The sequence below is a fragment of the Bos taurus genome, chromosome 15 (genome assembly GCF_002263795.3).
Source record: "Bos taurus isolate L1 Dominette 01449 registration number 42190680 breed Hereford chromosome 15, ARS-UCD2.0, whole genome shotgun sequence".
Classification (NCBI taxonomy): Eukaryota; Metazoa; Chordata; class Mammalia; order Artiodactyla; family Bovidae; genus Bos; species Bos taurus.
This window is the reverse complement of record NC_037342.1, coordinates 29,220,939-29,241,667: the sequence shown is the minus strand read 5'-3', so window position 1 is coordinate 29,241,667 and position 20,729 is coordinate 29,220,939. Positions and strand designations below refer to the sequence as shown.

General features: G+C 38.9%; 1 protein-coding gene across 1 annotated transcript in view; it reads right to left on the bottom strand.

The window, feature by feature from the left end:
• The window catches only part of ARCN1 (archain 1), a 28,577-nt gene extending 14,611 nt beyond the window's left edge, over nt 1–13,966 (bottom strand). The window contains exons 1-4 of the mRNA NM_001195013.1: nt 13,823–13,966; nt 1,149–1,412; nt 489–668; nt 154–359 (exon numbers count right to left, since the gene is read on the bottom strand). Coding sequence (NP_001181942.1) covers nt 154–359; nt 489–668; nt 1,149–1,412; nt 13,823–13,825 — 653 coding nt within the window. The 5' untranslated portion in view covers nt 13,826–13,966. The remainder of the gene's footprint in view (nt 1–153; nt 360–488; nt 669–1,148; nt 1,413–13,822) is intronic.
• Between the last annotated feature and the right edge of the window lie 6,763 nt (nt 13,967–20,729).

Below are 20,729 nucleotides of genomic sequence, written 5' to 3'. Positions count from 1 at the left end.
GCAGCCAAATTTAATATTACAACTTACTTTATCAAGGCACACATTATTTAATAGTTTGCCTAGAAATCAGATATTGCTCTGAGATACACACATATAGCCTTCATCTGCCATTCTAGAACCACCTGTACTCTAGGTGATTACACTAGATTATACCTGGCTGGTGCGGGTGCCACTTTTGGTTTGTCAGTTTCAATGATGGTCTCTGTGATCATAGAAGTTGTGCTGCCTCCAGACACTGTGGAGCTTCCAAAGCCCCCAAATCCTGGTGCTTTTTTGCCCTGTCTCTCTGCATCTCTTCGGGCCTGCTGTAATTCTTTTGCTTTACGCCGCATCTCAGCCTTGGCTTCACGCTCTTGAGTCTACGAAAAGAGACATACTTGGATGCAGCTTTGAATTCAGACCAGACTAGTAAATAAAGAAAGGAAAGTCAGACAGAGAAGCCTAAAAGAAAGACACAAACCAGCAGTCTCAAAGAAGACCCTATTTACCTCTCTGACTGCTCTGAACACCTTCTCCTCATGGGAATCCATTTCTGTGAAGGTTCTGATCTGTGCCAGGTTAACATTCTCCCGGTATCCCAAGGCAACAATTTCGTCAAATGCAAAAATCAAATCAAAACAGTGCTCAGATATTTCATTCTCTTCTAAGGCTCGGCAATATTCAGGAATCTAATCATGAGGAACAATGGAAAAGAAATATTTAGAATGTATCAGCAGTTATGCTTTCCAATTCTTATCCTATAAAATACATATATTTCAATATGCCTGAATCGCTTTACTAGCTCCTTCCACTACTCTTTAAGCAAGTCTCTGGCATAAGCCTTTGTATGCCAGATGTGTGGCTACATCAACAAATTTCATCGAAAGAATATTATCTAAAAATATGGCCAAACAAGTGTCAGAACCACAATGGCAGGTTATAGTTACCGCTAAGGAACTGGGAAACAAAAGAGCAATTTTCATACTCTCCTTTGTAATATTTACAGTCTTAGGATATCCAGTAAAAGGAGATGTGACATAAGATGCTGGGACGGGGACTAGGTGCATAGAACACACAAAATGATAAGCATCAGCTGCTTTGGGGAAAAAATAGTTTCACACAAAAACTTAAACTCCAAAAACCTTAATGCAATATTACAGGACTCTTACCACTCTTGAGAAGAGCCTTAGGGTCTCCAGATCTTCTAAGATGTTGCTGTTTTTGGTGGTGATCAGTACCATGTACAATTTCTCCATAGGCTGGTAAACATATCTGACACTCTCTGTTTCCACAAATGTATGTTGTTTTCCAGTGTTCATGAGCTTTGGAAAAGCTGCTAACAAGCCCTCAATCCGAGTTCGAGTCATCTCTACAAACTGTCGAGAAACAATAGCTTTTCCTGCTTTTGTACAGACTGCTGCTGCCAACAGCACCTGCAAGGAACATGTAAATAAGTACTAATCATTTTTTTACATGTGTTTTCTCAACATCTTCAGATCCGTAGAATGTCACACTCAGTTATTTAGTGATATAACTACTACTAGAATGCTGACTTTCAGATTCTACTTCATTGCTCTTTTAATTACACTATGTCATTCATAAGATAAAGGTGAAGTAGAGGAAAATGAAGCTATTACTCCTATTTTTCAATAACACACCTAGAGAAAAACTTAGTAAAGAAATAATTTTTTCTAAGCCTACACACATTATTAATCGGTACCCTGTGACTCAAAACTGGATTGCTCTCTGCTTTGGCAGACCCATAAATAGCTTAAACTTATTCAAGGAAAAACAAATTTCTACAGAGGTCTGATCAGGCAGGCTGAATAGTTATACAAGGCCCCAAAACTTTCCTTTCATTTTTACCTAAAACATGGAACCAATCTAGTGAGTCTAAATTTATCTTCTGCTCTTTGATTAACCCACACTAACTCACCTCCAGTCACACAAACAATCTGTAAAAGGAAAAACTAAGTGGCTCAATGTTTCACACAGGTTTTGACACTGGGCAATGATCAAGACAACAGCCTTTTTTTCAGAGTCTGGCATTTCATTAAACAAAACAAAGCACCAAGGAAGATATGACCAAATGTCATTAGCAGAGTAGTAAGAAAATTAAGTATAGTGTTAACAGTCTCTTCATTGCAGGAACCCAGAAGTTTATAAGGAAGGACAAGTAACAGAAAGACTATTTACACATATCAGAAGCCTCAATACTAGGATACGATTTCTGAAATATTAACATTCTATTGGTCAGGTTCCTCAGTTTTACAGAAATCTTTCCTCTACAGGTGAGCAGCTGGAAAAAAAACAAGTTAGTCAATTTGAGTATTCTTTTAGTTTCAAAACATCAATATAGTTTTACAGTGATTACAGGAGAACATAATGTCCTTATTCATCAAGGATAGGTCATCAGGTTATTTGGGAGATAGTTACTATCACACTTATGTCCAAGCAGCTAGGTAAAAACAATTTATAGTGAAAAAGTGTTTGATCTATATCTTGCACAAATAACTTTCCTCTACCAAACAGATCTTTATTTTTACTGATTGATTTATTTCCCATGAACATTGTGCACATTTTCTCACATGAAATCTCAAGAATAAATCCTATCAACTGCTCTATTTCCCAAATAACAACTGCAAGTTTAGAAAGAAACACATTTAAGAGAGTAATACAATTTTATGCTCCTGAGTCTATCAATTCTATGTTGAAACTTACCTTAATTATGCTGGCATAAAGTTATGTAGTATAGAATTCAAAAGTTAAAAAAAAAAAGTAGCTCTACTTCATAAATAAATACTTTCAGGAAGAATCTTGCTTTGTAAATTATATCCTTTTAAAAACATGTGTGCTCAGTCGCTCAGTTGTGCCCGATTCTTTGCGACCCCAGGAACTGCAGTCCGCGAGGCTCCTCTGTCCATGGGAATTCTCTAGGCAAGAATACTGGAGTGTCTCCCACATTGCAGGCAGATTCTTTACTCTCTGAGCCACCAAGGAAGCCCAAGAATACTGGAGTGAGTAGCCTATCCCTTCTCCAGGGGATCTTCCCCACCCAGGAATCGAACCAGGGTTTTCTGCATTACAGGCGTTCTTTACCACTTGAGATACCAGGGAAGCCCCTAAAATAGCCCCTGTATGTCTAAAATATATTTTTGTATTTATAAAATATAAAAATATATCTTTGTATCTTATATTTAAAAATATAAGATGATATTTTAGACATATGGAAAAGTAGAGAGTATAAAAATTACAGTTGATTACTTTAAAAATGGTAAATAAGCTCGCTTAAAAGTCCCAGAACAGTCATCTTTCCCCAAAATACTTATAATTTTAAAAAATAAATAAAGAGTTTTGTACTTAAGAAATGTATCATTCACCATCACAACTACTTGGGAGGTTGCTGTTATCACCCAGGCAAGAGGCAAGAAGATATACTGAGGGGAGTAAAAGATCCCCCAAAAAGAATAAAAATGCAACAAGGTTATGACCTATTCTTTTCAGAAGAAATCTTCCACTCCATGTCTTTATTATTTTGTTGCTGTTGTTGCTATGTAATTTTTTTTTAATTCAGCTTTATTGAGGCAGAATTAACATATAAACTTATAAGTGTATATGGTGATTTCACATCTTTCATTTTATTTTTTTCTTCCAGTTTAACTGAAATATAATTGACATACAGCACTGAAAGTTTAAGGTATGTAGCATGATGATTTGACTTAATATACATCACAAGTTTGGTGAACATCTGTCATCTCATATAGGTAGAACATTAAAGAAATATAAAAAACGGAATTCCCTCATGGTCCAGTGGTTAGAACTCTGCACTTTCACTACAAAGGAACCAAATTCGATCCCTACTCAGGGAACTAAGATCCTGTAAGCCGCCTGGCATGGCCAAAAAGAAATAGAAAAAAAACTTTTCCCTTGTGATGTGATTCTTTTAACAACTTTCATATATATATGATACAGCACTGTTAGTTATACTGATCATATTGTACACTGCATGTCCAGTACTTACTTAGCTTATAACTGGAAGTTTGCACTTTTTTGACTACCTTCATCCAATCTCCCTCCCCCACCAGTCCCTGCCACTGGTGACCACAAATCTGATCTCTTTTCTATGAGTTTATTTTTTTAACAATAAGATTAAATTTATTTATTTTTAATTGGAGGATAATTGCTTTATAATATTGTATTGGCTATTTTTAAAGTATAACTGACCTACAACACTATGTTGGTTTTTGGTATACAACATAGTTATTCTGTATTTCTATACATTTTAAAATGTTCACCATGTTAACCTAGTCACCATCTGTTACCATATAAAAATATTACATAATTATAGACTATATTCCCCACATTGTCCCCATTCATGTCTTTAATAGTGTGAAATAAAGATTTCTTCAAAAAAGGGCAAGGACTCCTATAATTCTTGGTACAACACGTGTGCTTAGTCGTTCAGTCATGTCCGACTCTTTGCAACCCCATGGACTGTAGCCCACCAGGCTCCTCTGTCCACAGGGATTCTCCAGGCAAGAATACTGGAGTGGGTTGCCATGTCCTCCTCAGGGGATCTTCCTGACCCAGGGATAGAACCCAGCTCTCCCGCACTGCAGGCAGATTCTTTACCATCTGAGCCACCAGGGAAGCCCAAGAATACTGAAGTGGGTAGCCTATCCCTTCTCCAGGGGATCTTCCTGACCCAGGAATTGAGCCGGGGTCTCCTGGAGAAGGACATGGCAACCCACTCCAGTACTCTTGCCTGGAAAATCCCATGGACGGAGGAGCCTGGTAGGCTACAGTCCATGGGGTCGCAAAGAGTGGGACGCTGAGCAACTTCACTTTCATTTTTCACTTTCACGCACTGGAGCAGGAAATGGCAACCCACTCCAGTATTCTTGCCTGGAGAATCCCAGGGACAGAGGAGCCTGGTGGGCTGCCGTCTACAGGGTCGCACAGAGTCGGACACGACTGAAGTGACTTAGCAGCTCCTGCATTGTAGGTGGATTCTTCACCAGCTGAGCTACCAGGGAAGCCCTGGTACACACACAGTAATACCTTAATCTTGAAGAAGAAATTGACCTACAATTATCACCAGTGAAGAGACTTAGACTTGTTTAGAAGAATAAAACCAAATATACTCAAAAATTTGCTTTCACATTAATTTTTATCATATGAGGTTCATGTTCCAACCATCTGCATATTTCTGGCAGAAAAAGAAAAAAGCAAAGGTAGTTGCTGCTTTAGCTTGAGTGATCAGGTATGTCTTTGTATGTGTCATATTTGACACATATATCCAAATAAAGTAAGATTTCTGTCCCAATAGGAGCCCTCATAAAAGAACTACGTCACATAAAAATTTGTACACATGTTCACAGCAGCATTATTCAAAATACCTACCTAATACATAATAAAAAGTGAACACCGGGAATTCCCTAGCAGTCCAGTGGCTAGGATTTGGCACTTTCACTGCCATGACCCATGTTCAATCCCTGGTCAGGGAACTAAGATCCTGGAAGTCACAAGGCAGGGCCAAAAAAACTAAAAATCTGTGTATCTAAATAAGTAAATAAACAGTGAAAACCCAAATATCCACCAACTTATGATTGGATAAACAGAATGTGGTACATCCATACAATGGCATATTATTCAGCTATAAAAAGGAATGAAGAATATGCTATAGTATGGATGACCTTTGAAAATATTACACTAAATGAAAGAAACCAGATACAAAAGGCAACATCTCACATGATTTCATTTTCGTGAAACATCCAGAATAAGCAAATTCAGAGAGAGAAAGTAGATGAGTGGTTACCAGGGACTGGGAAAGGGGAAATGGAAAGTGAAAGTGAAGTCGCCCAGTCATGTCCAACTCTTTGGGATCCCACAGACTGTAGCCTACCAGGCTCCTCTGTCCATGGGATTTTCCAGGCAATAGTACTGGACTGGATTGCCATTTCCTTCTCCAGGGGATCTTCCCAACCCAGGGCTCGAACCCAGGTCTCCCACATTGTAGACAGACGCTTTACCATCTGAGCCACCAGGGAAGTCCGTGAATAAAAAAAGGAATGGAAGGCAAACCCATAGATTAAAAGAGACTTAAGAGACATGTCAACCAATCACATTGTATAATCTTACTTGAATCCTGATTCAAATTACTGTTTAAAAAAATTATAAGACAAATGGGAAAATATGAACAGTGAATGAACAGTTAATGACATTAAGAAATTATTGATAAATTTAAGGTATGATATATCCATTAAAAGTATTTTTTAATATAAATTTATTTATTTTAATTGGAGGCTAATTACTCACTAAAAGCATTTTTTAGACAAGGAATATTTATTTAAAAAAAAAAAAAAGAGTTCTATAGATTCAAATTCTTCTAGTCTTTCATATTAAAGACTTTCTCTCAATCACTTTACATTGAACATCTACATGAATTGTGTAGGGTAGATTTTATCCTCAGTCTCAAACTGTGCTAGTTTTACATGTACTAATAAAAGACCATCTGATTTATAAATTATCCGGAGGATCAAAACTCACAATTTCATGTGTTGGATGTCAGTAATGATTTTTTTTTTCTTTTTCTGTACTATGAGGTTTGTGGGATCTTAAAATAGTTCACCAACCAGGGACTGAACCTGGGCTCTTGGCAGTGAAAGCCCAGACTCCCAGCCACTGGACTGCTAGGGAATTTCCAATAAATATTTCTTTTAAAATCAACTGCTCTACTGTAATACAAATGGGTTTTTATGACTCATAATAAAGCTTCCAAAAGTATCAATATGGTACATGGATTCAAAAAGTGCTAAATATTAAAAATTGTATGTCAAAGTTCTAGGAGACCGTAATTCAAAAAGCACACCTAGTGACAATGATGCCTGTGAAGAATTTGGATAAATCGTTTCATGAAGATAAGAACAGAAAAAAATGAATTATTTTTCAATTTAAAAATCAACAGTATATTTAAGTAAATTATTAAATACCTTAAGAATGTAAGTAAATTTTTAAATACTTTAAGAACATAAGTAAATTTTTAAATACTTTAAATATTTGTGCTACAGTCCTAAAAGTTTATATACTCCAAAAAGGTTTCTTTAATATTCTCATCAGGAAAATGAAGAATTTCCTTATATTTGAGATTATCTCACATTGGTTTCTTCTTTTCCCAAAGACTATGTGAATTAGAAATAATGTTCTAAATTTGCAAAGAATCAAGTTAACATATCAGGAAAGTTAAATGACTGGAAGTGAGAAGATCTGGATCCTAGTTTTTGTTTTATTTACTATCTGTCTGATTTAAGTTATGTTTCAACCTCTCAGCCTCAGTTTCCTCCCTTAGAAAATGGAGCATCATCTGACAATCTCACAAGTTATTATGAGGACCAAATGAGAATAATAAAACTGTAAGCCAAAGCACTTATACCACAACACTTATATACAACTTATACCACATATACTCACAATGTAAAGCAGCATCACTATTAACTAGCCAAGAAATGTATCTTATTAAAACCTTTGTCATTTCAAAGCAATGGATTTTTACCTTTATGGATTTGGCAATATTTTAACAGATTAAAAATGGACACATACTCCCTAAAAAATTTTACATTTAATGTCAGAAAATTCATATATCCTCTAGAGTAGTAATTCTCAAATGATCCATAGAGAAATCACTTTATGCAGTGAGAAATATTACTAATAAATGGGAGCACATTATAAATTTAATACTTACAAAGGGCCTCCTCACCAAAAAAAGGCTGAGAATCACAGTCCTACAAAGTATGATTCCCCCATCCGAGAATTTTGCAATGTTTTGACGAATAAAATAAGCCACAGTAGAAATACTAAGCACAGCACAATTTAAACACTTGAAGTCAAAAATCTACCCAGAGAAAGGATTGCTCAGACCAAACCTTCAGACCTATATATATATATATATATATATATATATATGCTGTTTAACTACAAAGCCCATATTTAATATATCTAATAACAGTAACTCTATTAGAAACAATGTTTATAGGCTTCAGGGTACTTCTCAGGCATCTAGAATTCAAAACACCTCCATACCATACGGATAAGAGTTTAGGTAAAAATTAACATCAAGGCAACATTTAAAGGGAAAAAGAAATTAAAGACAGCCTTTGACCAGAGAAGTGTATGCTATCCATTCAAACTTTGCTTTATCAATTGGGCATGGTCAAAGGCTAACTATAGTACTGGCAATCTCCATTTTGGCTGTATTACTATAAGAATTAACTAAATAATTATTTATTGGATACCTACTATACATACTAGATGCTCTCTGGGACTACAATGAGGAAATTAGTAGGACTGGCAGTCTTAAGAAATCTAGTAGGATCCCAAAAGTTCTTATCTCAAGAAAAATAAATTATTTTCTAACTATGTATAGTGATATTAACTAGACTTATTTTGATGATCATATCACAATATATACAAATATCAAATTATCATCCTGTAAATATGAAAGTAATATGCTGTACGTCAATTACACCTCAGAAAAAAAGGCGGCAGCAGCCTAGCAGGGATAAGACACAAACTAGGCAGAATGTGTAAAGTAATGCACTATGGGAATTCAGAGGAAGAAGAGATTACTTCTAGCTCACAAGATCATGAAGATTTGATGGAACAAACACTACTTAAATTATGCTTTGATCAATCAGGAAACTTGACTATGTAAAGATGAAGGAGCAGTAGGGTAAAATAGTAGTCCTCTCTTTTGAGTCATTCCATCATTCAGACACAAGCAAATAAGGCTCCCAAAGTAGGACCGAAGTGCCCAAGACTAAGTATGACTCTCAACTTCAAAACACCCAAGACATCACAATCACAGTTCCCACAAAGTTGACAGGTTTCTATTCATTATTATTCATGTTAACGCAGCAGTTAATAACTTGGTTGGGAGGTATGGTCAACAAGAGAAATTTAACCTATTCTAAATCAACATTCGTCTTCTTAAATGCCTTGAAATAATTTTCTCTTCATATCAATGTTTACCAATTATTAAAATACAGTATACACTAAAAGGTAGGTTAATTTTTCCTACTATAATTTGACCTGATTTTCTTTGGGAAACAGTGAATAAGTGTAATTCTCTATACAGTTATTTTGCTTGTTTTTTACATTTTTGGAAAAGAGCATTTAGACCTAAAACAAACTTTCAAGAGTCCTTGCGTTTGTTTTTTTAAAAAATATTTATTTATTTGCCTGTGCCAGGTCTTAGCTGACAAGGGATTTTTTTAAATTTTCCTTGCAGCATGCGAGATCTTAGTTGCAACATGTGGGTTCTAGTTCCCTGACTAGGGATTAAGCCCAGGCCCCCTGGATCCGGAGCACAGAGTTTTAGCCACTGGATCACCAGGGGAGTCCCTCTGGGCCCAGAGTTATGGAGATGATCTCCTCAGGATTGTTTTAAAAAATAAAGTTCCCCAATAGGTTAAACTTTGTTAGACAACTTTTCTCTTAATATACTTAAAATACTTTGAATATATTATCATTTGTTTTTGGATTAAATAACAACACTCTCCTATTCAAGTTCCTTGAATAAAGAAAGCTGGAGAATTAGATTTCTGTTCTGCCTCTACCACTAATTATATTACATTGGATGTCACTTAATCGCTTCTTGAAATACACCTAAAATACAGGTTGAAGTGAAGTGAAGTGTCCAACTTTTTGCGACCCCATGGACTGTAGCCTGCCAGGCTTCTCTGTCCATGGAATTCTCCAGGCCAGAATACTGGAGTGGGTAGCCATTCCTTTCTCCAGGGTATCTTCCCAAACCCAGGGATCGAATCCAGGTCTCCCACATTGCAGGTGGATTCTTAGCCTTCTGAGGTTAGTTTATGTGAAAGTGCCTTTGCATCTCTATGATACTGTAACTCTAAGCATTTGAAAACTATAGCAACAGAAAATTTGCAATGTTTCCATTTCACACCCACTGCTCCAGTGATAACTACTTTGGAACCATGTTTTGCATTAATATTAAGCTGCCGAAAGGCAAACTGCCTAACCAAAACAAACCATATGTATGTTTATAGTGTACGTGTGTCAGATAGCTGCCATTATCATCCCTTCATCTCTACTAGCTATAGAGGTCCAAAAATAACAGGAAAAATATGACCAATTCCTTAAAGAAAAAAGTCAAAGACTTCCTCGAACCTCTAAATGCTTCAGTATTCCTCACTTCCACAATTAGCCAGTAACTCTGTTCTTTGTAATTCACTGTAATGATGATCTCTATATAATTCATGATCATATTAAGGCTAGTTTCTACAACTGTCATAAAGGATCATTTTGTCTTTCTTGCTTGCATGAAATGATTACAGATAATATCAAATCGGGGGAGATTACAATAAAACATAGAGCACAAAACAAAACCAAAACTTGAAGTTACTCAGTAAGAGTTTTAAGCTCATCACCAAGTTCCTGTCCTAAAACAAAAAACTTGTAGTAGAGTATAAAAATAAAAGGACATTGTTCTCAGTTTCTGCACTGTACTTCCTATTTGGAGAATAGACAAGATGGCAAATCAACAGAAACTCAAGAAATTATTTTCATTCTTTGCTCTCCTCTGAAACAACAATCAAAAAGATACATAAAGAATACAACAGGTGTGCAGCTGCTGTATTGCATATGAAAAAGAAAAAATACCCCCTAATTGGGAATTAGTTATTACTGTGTAGGATTTCCGGAGAAGGCGATGGCACCGCACTCCAGTACTCTTGCCTGGAAAATCCCATGGAGGAGCCTGGTGGGCTGCAGTCCATGGGGTCGCTAGGAGTCAGACACGACTGAGCGACTTCGCTTTCACTTTTCACTTTCATCCATTGGAGAAGGAAATGGCAACCCACTCCAGTGTTCTTGCCTGGAGAATCCCAGGGACGGGGGAGCCTGGTGGGCTGCCGTCTATGGGGTCGCACAGAGTCGGACACGACTGAAGTGACTTAGCAGCAGTGTAGGATTTCAGTGCCCCCTGTCCCAGCCCCCAATCTCAGCCATAGAAACCCAAATCTAGCTTTCTAACAACTAATGATTCTTGAGAACTGAACATACTGTGATCACTGATATTTAATGAGATCACTACAATAGATTTACTCACTCCCCATACTTAGTAAATAAGAAAAGAATAGCACTCTGTAGATAAGCAAAGACTTCACAGATTAGGGCTACAATGAGACTTAATATCAAGTTCATTCAAATATAAACTTATTAAGGAAAAAAACTGACTATAATGATACCAGACAAATGTTAAGAAAGTAAGAACACGTTCTCATTAATTTGATGAAAACTAGAAAAAAGATTTTTTTTTGTACTTGATTTTATAACAAAGTCATCACAAATCATTTGTTTTTCCATTTGTTCATTTTATTTCTCTACTAGGACTTTGCAGTGTAGGACATTTTGCACCAAGTTCAGTCACTAAAGCTAAAGGAAATTTACTATTCAAAAACCAACATTTACATACTGATATCTACAATTTATTTTAAAGTGCATTTTAAAAATATATATTTATTTATTTGGCTGTATGAGCTCTTAATTGCAGAATGTGGGATCTAGTTCCCTGACCAGGGATCAAACCCGGGCCCCCCCCTGCATGGGGAGCGTGGAGTCTTAGCCACTGGGCCACCAGCGAAGCCCCTAAAATGCATTAAAAAAAAGACGACCACAGGATGGATGAATAATTAGATGTGTGATAAAGCAAAAATAGTGAAATGTTAATTACAGACTAGCGGTGGTTACATGCGTGTTCACTGTAAAGCTCTCAACTTTCTTACATGTTTGAAAATTTTATTATAGATCAACTTTTAGAACTCTGGATACAGCTTTTAGATTCAAGAAATCTTTGCAAACTGTTACCCTATTTGGACATTTCTTTGTCCAGGGATCTCTTTGTAAAGGAACGGAACCCATAAATATTACACAGAAAAATACTTAATAATGCCTTAAGACTCAACAGAGCAGAATGTACTGAGATAAGTTGTTCTCCAGAGTACACAAACCTGTAGGTATCTGGATCATACCAAGTTCCAAATAATTCAGAACTATAGGCATATTTAAATGTGACACATCTGTATGTATATGCAGTGTCCAAATAACATGCAAAATTTATGTTTTTATGTTTACCACGTAACACCTAGGGCCCTATGGGCCCTCTGGGTATCGATGAATTAAAAATACTACTGGGGAAAAAAATAGCACAACGTTCCCAAGAACTTATCAACAAACAAGGTTTTTGTTAAGATTATCTACATTTGGTTTATATAATAAAGCTTTTAATTTTGCTTTTAATGTTATACTCTGAAATGCACTACATGTACATCTAAGATGTAAAAAGAAAGTAGTTTTAAAATCACTACCCGAATACTAAGCCTTCTAGTGGAAATGAAGAAAGGAGTTTTTGGAAATTTTATGTCCAGTATAAAAGTTTTATGAGACAAACCTGCTTGATGCAATTTATATGCCTGAAGCTGAAGAAAACTGTTCAGCGATTTAATGCCCAAGCCTGAATCTCCTCACCCACCAAGTTTTCATCTAAAAAGGTTGTGAACAGAACTTAGTATAACTGGCACCAAATTATATATTGTCATCTCTGAAATGTGTAGGAAGATGTTTTAAATCAAATTATTAATCTAGTGTCAAAAAGAGAAATAAGAAAAGCACACCCTTCAAAAGATTAAACGACATAAAGTGCACTTTAAAAATTACTAGCTTCTTTGGAAGCAAAAAACTTCTACTTCACAAATGTTCACAAACCGTAGTGATGAAGCCGGACGTAGTGGAGTGAGCACTATGTTTTGTTTCATCTCTCACAAGCATTGATTTTAACCTTCTCCACTACAGACGAGATGGGAGAAGAAAATGGCAACCCATTCCAGCATTCTTGCCTGGACAGAGGAACCCGGTAGTCCATGTGATCGCAAAAGAGTCAACTTAGCCACTAAACCACCACCACCACAGATGAGAACGCGAAGATAATTCAACTGAAGGCAAGTAACAGGTCCCAAAGAATAAACCCCTTCTCACTCCTGTGAGACATCTGATTACGATATGCCACATCCACACTTCACCTGAACTATAAGCTCCTTGAAGACAGAAAACCTGTGTTCTCCACAACTGGCTCTCATCTTCCCAATGCTCTATACACAGAGTATACCCAATCACACCGACAAATGGACACACCTAACATCTACAGAAGCGGGCAGCAGGTTTCTGGGTTACCTGGGTCCTACAATTAGTGCCGTATCACTGTCAGAAGTTACTCCTTCCCGTTCTGTGCCTCCCTATGCACTTTCCTCTATTTCTCCTTTTCCAACAAACCAAAGAAAAAGTCCTCAACACTAATGATTTAGATTTCAAACATCCACGGCCTACGGAACACCGGGGATGAGAGGTGAGTTGATTACAGAACGAAGTGAACCCCTGACAGAAGCCCAGCTTGGGGCGCCGAGGCACCCACTGAACCTGCTGGACACCAGAGGCCAGGTCAGCAGCGTGGGGTCCAAGACCCATCACTAAGAGGTAGGTTCTTGCAGAGCAAAAACCCCGGGCCCGCTTTAGGGCCCGAATCCCGGCAGAGGAGGGTGCCTAGCTGATGGCGGGGGAGGGGTGTGGGCGCGACGATAGAGGGACTGCAGTCAGGTCCCTCGGATCTCCTGCGGAGTCGATCACAGGGTGGAGAAGCCCCCAGAGCCCCGAGGAAGTGTCCGGCTCCCGGCTCTTGGGGCGGGGCTCCTCCAGCCCCAGCACAGGCCGGTAGCAGGGAGAACGGTCGAGCAAGGCCGGACGCGGGAGGTGAGCCCGGCTCGGGTCTTACCATGGTGACGGCGGTAGTGGGGCGCACCCGCGCGCTCCGGCTCCACTGCGGCTAGGGCTGGGGTCGGGGGAAGGGGAGGACCGGCCGCTCCGGACCTGCTGCCCCCCTGACAGGAGCGCCGCCGACTCGCCTCTTCCCAAGATGGCGTCCTCGAGCCACGTCTCCAACCGGAAACGGCGCGGGTCAAAGGGCGGGGGGCGGGGCGCCGTGAGGTGGAGAGACTGCGGGCGCCAGCTAGCAACGCAGGTTGTGCCAGGGAGGCCTGGGGGCTCGACCTCCAACGTGGAACCATAGGCTTGTCTCCCTTCCGTGTTCGTCAGCGCTTTTGGTTAACTTGCGACATCTCTTGCAGTTTATAAAGCTCTCAAAGAGACCGTATCATTTGATATACACGATAACTGGTGTTCATAAGGGACTAGTAGCCAGAATATACAAAGAACTTTTAAAATTCAACAATGGAAAGACAACTAATCCTATTTTTAAATGGCTAAAATAGCCATTTCTCTAAAAAAGGTATATAAATGACCGGTAGGCACGTAAAAAGATGCTCAACATCTTTAATCTTTAGAGAACCCCACTTCACATCCGTTAGGATGGTTGTAATAGAAAGTGTTGATGAGAATGTGGGAAAATTAAACCCTTATACACTGCTGGTGGAAGCATTAACTAGTGCTGCTGCTTTGGGAAACAGTTTGGCAGTTCCTCAAAAAATTAAACATAGTGTTACTGTGGGATCCAGCAATACCACTCCTAGGTATATATCCAAGAGAATTAAAAGAACATATCCAAAGAATTCACCTGTCAATGCAGGGGACGTGGGTTTGACCCCTGGTCCAGAAAGATACCACAAGCTGCAGAGCAACTAAACCCATGTACTGCAACTCCTGAGCCTTCTCTAGAGCCCCCATAGGGCAACTACACCCTGTGCTCTGGAATAAGAGAAGCACTGCAATGAGAAGCCTGGGCCCCTCAACAAAGAGTAGCCCCTGCTTTCCACAACCAGAGAAAGCCCACTCACAGCAGCAACGAACAGCCAGCACAACCAAAAAAAAAAAAGTATATGTCCACACACAAATTTGTATTCTAATGTTCATACAAGCATTATTCATAATAGTAAAAAAAAGGAGACAGTCCAACCGTCCCATCAATTGATGAGTGAATAACAAAATGTAGTATATCTACTCAATGGAATGTTAGTCACAAAAAGGAATAAAGTATTGATATATGGCACAACATGGATGAACCTTGAAAGTATTACGTTAAGTGAAAAATGCCAGTTACAAAAAACCACATCTTACATGACTCAGTTTATATAAATTGTTCAGAACATACAAATACATAGAGACAGAAAGTAGGGCTGCAAGGGACTGGAGGAGGAGAGAAACAGAGAATGAGATTTGGTTTTTGCTCTTTTTCTTGGCTGCGCCTAGAGGCATGGGGGATCTTAGTTCCCCCACCAGGGATAGAACCTGTGTCCCCTGCTTTGGAAGCATGGAGTCTTAACCACTGGACTGCCAGAGAAGTCCCAAGGTTTGTTTTTTGGAGTGATGAAAATTTTCTAGAATTAGATAGAAGTGGTGGTGACACAATTTTGTGAATACACTAAACACCACTGAATTGTACACCTTCAAAAGGTGATTGTTACGGTAAATTATATCTTTTTTTAAAAAATGTGTAGAAAGCAGGGCAGTTACTGTACTTATGTCCATTTTGTAAATGAAGAAAATGATAAGTTTAAGAAACTATCTAAAGTTCTAGTTCTATAAAAGAAATTATTCAAATCTGGCCTTCTGATTGTATTGGTGTTTTTCCCTGACAAATGTCACACTTTACACATTATAGGTGATTCAGGGGTTCTTCCCTGTATTATTTTACCCCATGTTAGTAGCTTAACTCTTTATTCATTATTGCTACAATAATTTTATTGGGTGTTTATTTTGTATCAGATACTTTACACACATTATCTCTAACCCTTGTAAACAACAATCCCGATAAGGACGCTGAGGATCAAAGAAGTTAAGCATCTGTCCCAATTAATACAGCCAGCAAGTGGTAGAGCCAGGATTCAAACTCAGTTTTTCTCGTTACGTCACACTGCCTCTCTGTATCTCCTGTGTATTCCTTAATGTTTATTGAACAGTTACAATGTACCAGGCTTACTTCAAAATCTTCACACAGATTATCTCACTTAATCCTCACAAGATTTCTCTGAGATATGTACAATTTAATGCCTCCCTTTTGCAAGTGGGGAAACCAAGGTACAGAAAGGTACATTTTACCACAGGTCTCAGGACTAGAAAGTAGCCAAGCCAGGATTCCAACGAAGGGTGCTCATCTTCACAGCCTGCACCCTTGAATACTGCATTTTCGAATTCTCACTCTTATTTATTTCAATTTCATTTCCAATGGCTTTCTAGAAGAATCTTAATAAAACAAAAACTTTTCAACTTTAAATGTCTGGAAGGGTATATCAGTTCAGTTCAGTTCAGTCACTCAGTCGTGGCCAACTCTTTGAGACCCCATGAACCGCAGTACACCAGGCCTCCTTGTCCATCACCAACTCCTGGAGTTTACCCAAAACCATGTCCATTGACTTGGTAATGCCATCCAACCATCTCATCCTCTGTCGTCCCCTTCTCCTCCTACCCTCAATCTTTCCCAGCATCAAGGTCTTTTCTTTTCTTTTTTTTTTTTTCTCAAGGTCTTTTCAAATGAGTCAGCTCTTCGCGTCAGGTGGCCTAAGTATTGGAGTTTCAGCTTCAACATCAGTCCTTCCAATGAACACCCAGAACTGATCTCCTTAAGGATGGACTGGTTGGATCTCCTTGCAGTCCAAGGGACTCTCAAGAGTCTTCTCCAACACCACAGTTCAAAAGCATAAATTCTTCGGCGCTCAGCTTTCTTCACAGTCCAACTCTCACATCCATATATGACCCCTGGAAAAACCATACCCTTGACTAGACAGACCTTTGTTGACAAAGTAATGTCTCTGCTTTTGAATATGCTGTCTACGTTGGTCATAACTTTCCTCCAAAGAGTAAGTGTCTTTTAATTTCATGGCTGCAATCACCATCTGCAGTGATTTTGGAGCCCCAAAAAATAAAGTCAGCCACTGTTTCCACATCTATTTGCCATAAAGTGATGGGACCTGATGCCATGATCTTAGTTTTCCGAATGTTGAGCTTTAAGCCAACTTTTTCACTCTCCTCTTTCACTTTCATCAAGAGGCTCTTTAGTTCTTCTTCACTTTCTGCCATAATGGTGGTGTCATCTGCATATCTGGGTTATTGATATTTCTCCTGGCAATCTTGATTCCAGCTTGTGCTTCATCTAACTGGGCATTTTGCATGATGTACTCTGCACATACGTTAAATAAGCAGGGTGACATTATACAGTCTTGACGTACTCCTTTTCCTATTTGGAACCAGTCTGTTGTTCCATGTCCAGTTCTAACTCTTGCTTCCTGACCTGCATACAGGTTTCTCAAGAGGCAGGTCAGGTGGTCTGGTATTCCCATGTCTTTCAGAATTTTCCACAGTTTATTGTGATCCACACAGTCAAAGGTTTTGGCACAGTCAATAAAGCAGAAATAGATCTTTTTCTGGAACACTCTTCCTTCTTCAATGATCCAGAGGATGTTGGCATTTGATCTCTGGTTCCTCTGCCTTTTCTAAAACGAGCTTGAACATCTGGAAGTTCACGGTTCACGTATTGCTGAAGCCTGGCTTGGAGAATTCTGAGCTTTACTTTACCAGGGTGTGAGATGAGTGCAGTTGTGCAGTAGTTTGAGCATTCTTTGGCATTGCCTTTCTCTGGGATTGGAATGAAAACTATATCAAACAGTAATCTTTAGTTAAAAGCACAAAATTTCTTTTAAAGATGAGCACATTCTTTAAAAAAATTTTATTTTATTTTATTGAAATATAGTTGATAGACAATGTTGTTTTAATTTCTGGTGTACAACAAAATGACACAGATATGCTTATATACTCTTTTTCATATTCTTTTCCATTATGGTTTATTACAGGACATTGAATATAGGTCCCTGTGTTACAGAGTATACTTTGCTATTTCTCCATTCTATATATAATAGTTTGCATCTGCTAATCCCAGACTCCCAATTCATCCCTTCTCCACCCTCCTTCCCCTTGGCAACCACAAGTCTTTTCTCTGTCTGTGAGTCTAAAAAGGTGAACAAATTCTTAGTTTAAAAAAGTAAAAATTCTGCCTAGAATTATTGCTTTAAATGGCAACTTCCAGGGGCCTTTAATATAGACTGCTGACGTTCACAAAAATCAATAGATGCTGGTTCTTTGAAAATATGAAATTAGCTGAAACTGCAGAATAGAAGCACCTGTGTAAGCATCCTTCCGAAGAGAACCTCAGAGGCACTATGTCATGATGATTAAAAGCAGAGACTTGGGAATTAGACTGACCCATTTTCACCCTTACTGCCTGGGTGACTTCAGGCAAGTTTTTTTAATTCTCCTAAACGTCAATTACCTAATTTATATATTGACAGTAACACTTACCTCATAAAGTTATGAAGTTAGAGAACATCTTAATAAATAAGATTATCTACTCTAAGTGTTCCTATATATTAAGTGCCCAACAATACATACCCATTATTGTTAGCCATAACACGACAAAATATTTTTTTTGTTTTGTAGTTCCCTTTTTAACCAGAAGTGTCTCAGAAGAGGTGTCTCTGGTTTTCCTTTTCAAAGGAAAATAACTTTTTGCTTTCCTCTGGCAGGTTTTCATGAACAAATTTCCAAAATTCTTTTATTTTGTTTCTCTCCCTCTGACTCCCCAAATTAACTATGTCTGTAATTTTTAAATACTTGTTCCTTACATTTTCATTCACTCATTCCTTCATTCATCCACTCAATGAGCATTTTGAAAGAACCTAATCAAAAAAGCAAGAGAGTTACAGAAAAACATCTTTTTTGATTAGATGTTTCTGCTTTATTGACTATGCCAAAGCCTTTGACTGTGTGGATCACAATAAACTGTAGGAAATTCTGAAGGAGATGGGAATACCAGACCACCTGACCTGCCTCTTGAGAAACCTGTATGCAAGTCAGGAAGCAAGAGTTAGAACTGGACATGGAACAACAGACTAGTTCCAAATAGGAAAAGGAGTATGTCAAGACTGTATAATGTCACCCTGCTTATTTAACTTATGTGCAGAGTACATCATGCAAAATGCCCAGTTAGATGAAGCACAAGCTGGAATCAAGATTGCCAGGAGAAATATCAATAACCCAGATATGCAGATGACACCACCCTTATGGCAGAAAGTGAAGAACTAAAGAGCCTCTTGATGAAAGTGAAAGAGGAGAGTGAAAAAGTTGGCTTAAAGCTCAACATTCGGAAAACTAAGATCATGGCATCAGGTCCCATCACTTCATGGCAAATAGATGGGGAAACAGGGGAAACAGTGGCTGACTTTATTTTTGGGGGCTCCAAAATCACTGCAGATGGTGACTGCAGCCATGAAATTAAAAGACACTTATTTAACTTATATGCAGAGTACATCATGAGAAACGCTGGGCTGGAAGAAGCACAAGCTGGAATCAAGATTGCCAGGAGAAATATCAATAACTTCAGATATGCAGATGACAACACCCTTATGGCAGAAAGTGAAGAGGAACTAAAAAGCTTCTTGATGAAAGTGAAAGAGCAGAGTGAAAAAGTTGGTTTAAAGCTCAACATTCAGAAAACTAAGATCATGGCATCTGGTCCCATCACTTCATGGGAAATAGATGGGGAAACACTGGAAACAGTGTCAGACTTTATTTTTGGGGGCTCCAAAATCACTACAGATGGTGATTGCAGCCATGAAATTAAAAGACGCTTACTCCTTGGAAGGAAAGTTATGTGCAACCTAGAAAGCATATTCAAAAGCAGAGACATTACTTTGCCAACAAAGGTCCGTCTAGTCAAGGCTATGGTTTTTCCAGTGGTCATGTATGGATGTGAGAGTTGGACTGTGAAGAAAGCTGAGTGCCGAAGAATTTATGCTTTTGGACTGTGGTGTTGGAGAAGACTCTTGAGAGTCCCCTGGACTGCAAGGAGATACAGCCAGTCCATTCTAAAGGAGATCAGCCCTGGGATTTCTTTGGAAGGACTGATGCTAAAGCGGAAACTCCAATACTTTGGCCACCTCATGCGAAGAGTTGACTCACTGGAAAAGACTCTGATGCTGGGAGGGATTGGGGGCAGGAGGAGAAGGGGATGACAGAGGATGAGATGGCTGGATGGCATCATCGACTTGATGGACATGGGCATGGGTTTGGGTGAACTCTGGGAGTTGGTGATGGACAGGGAAGCCTGGCGTGCTGCAATTCATAGGGTCGCAAAGAGTTGGACACGACTGAGTGAGTGAACTGAATGAAGTGACTCCTTGAAAGAAAAGTTATGACCAAGCTAGGGAGCATATTAAATAGCTGAGACATTACTGTGTCAACAAAGGTCTGTTTAGTCAAGGCTATGGTTTTTCCAGTAGTCATGTATGAATGGGAGAAGGCAATGGCAACCCACTCCAGTATACTTGCCTGGAAATCCCATGGACGGAGGAGCCTGGTAGGCTGGACTCCAAGGGGTTGCGAAGAGTCGGACACGACTGAGCGACTTCCCTTTCACTTTTCACTTTCATGCATTGGAGAAGGAAATGGCAACCCACTCCAGTGTTCTTGCCTGGAGAATCCCAGGGACAGTGGAGCCTGGTGAGCTGCCATCTATGGGGTCGCACAGAGTCGGACATGACTGAAGCGACTTAGCAGCAGCAGCATGTATGGATGTGAGAGTTGGACTATAAGGAAAGCTGAGTGCCAAAGAATTGATGCTTTTGAACTGTGGTGTTGGAGAAAACTCTTGAGAGTCCCTTGGACTGCAAGGAGAT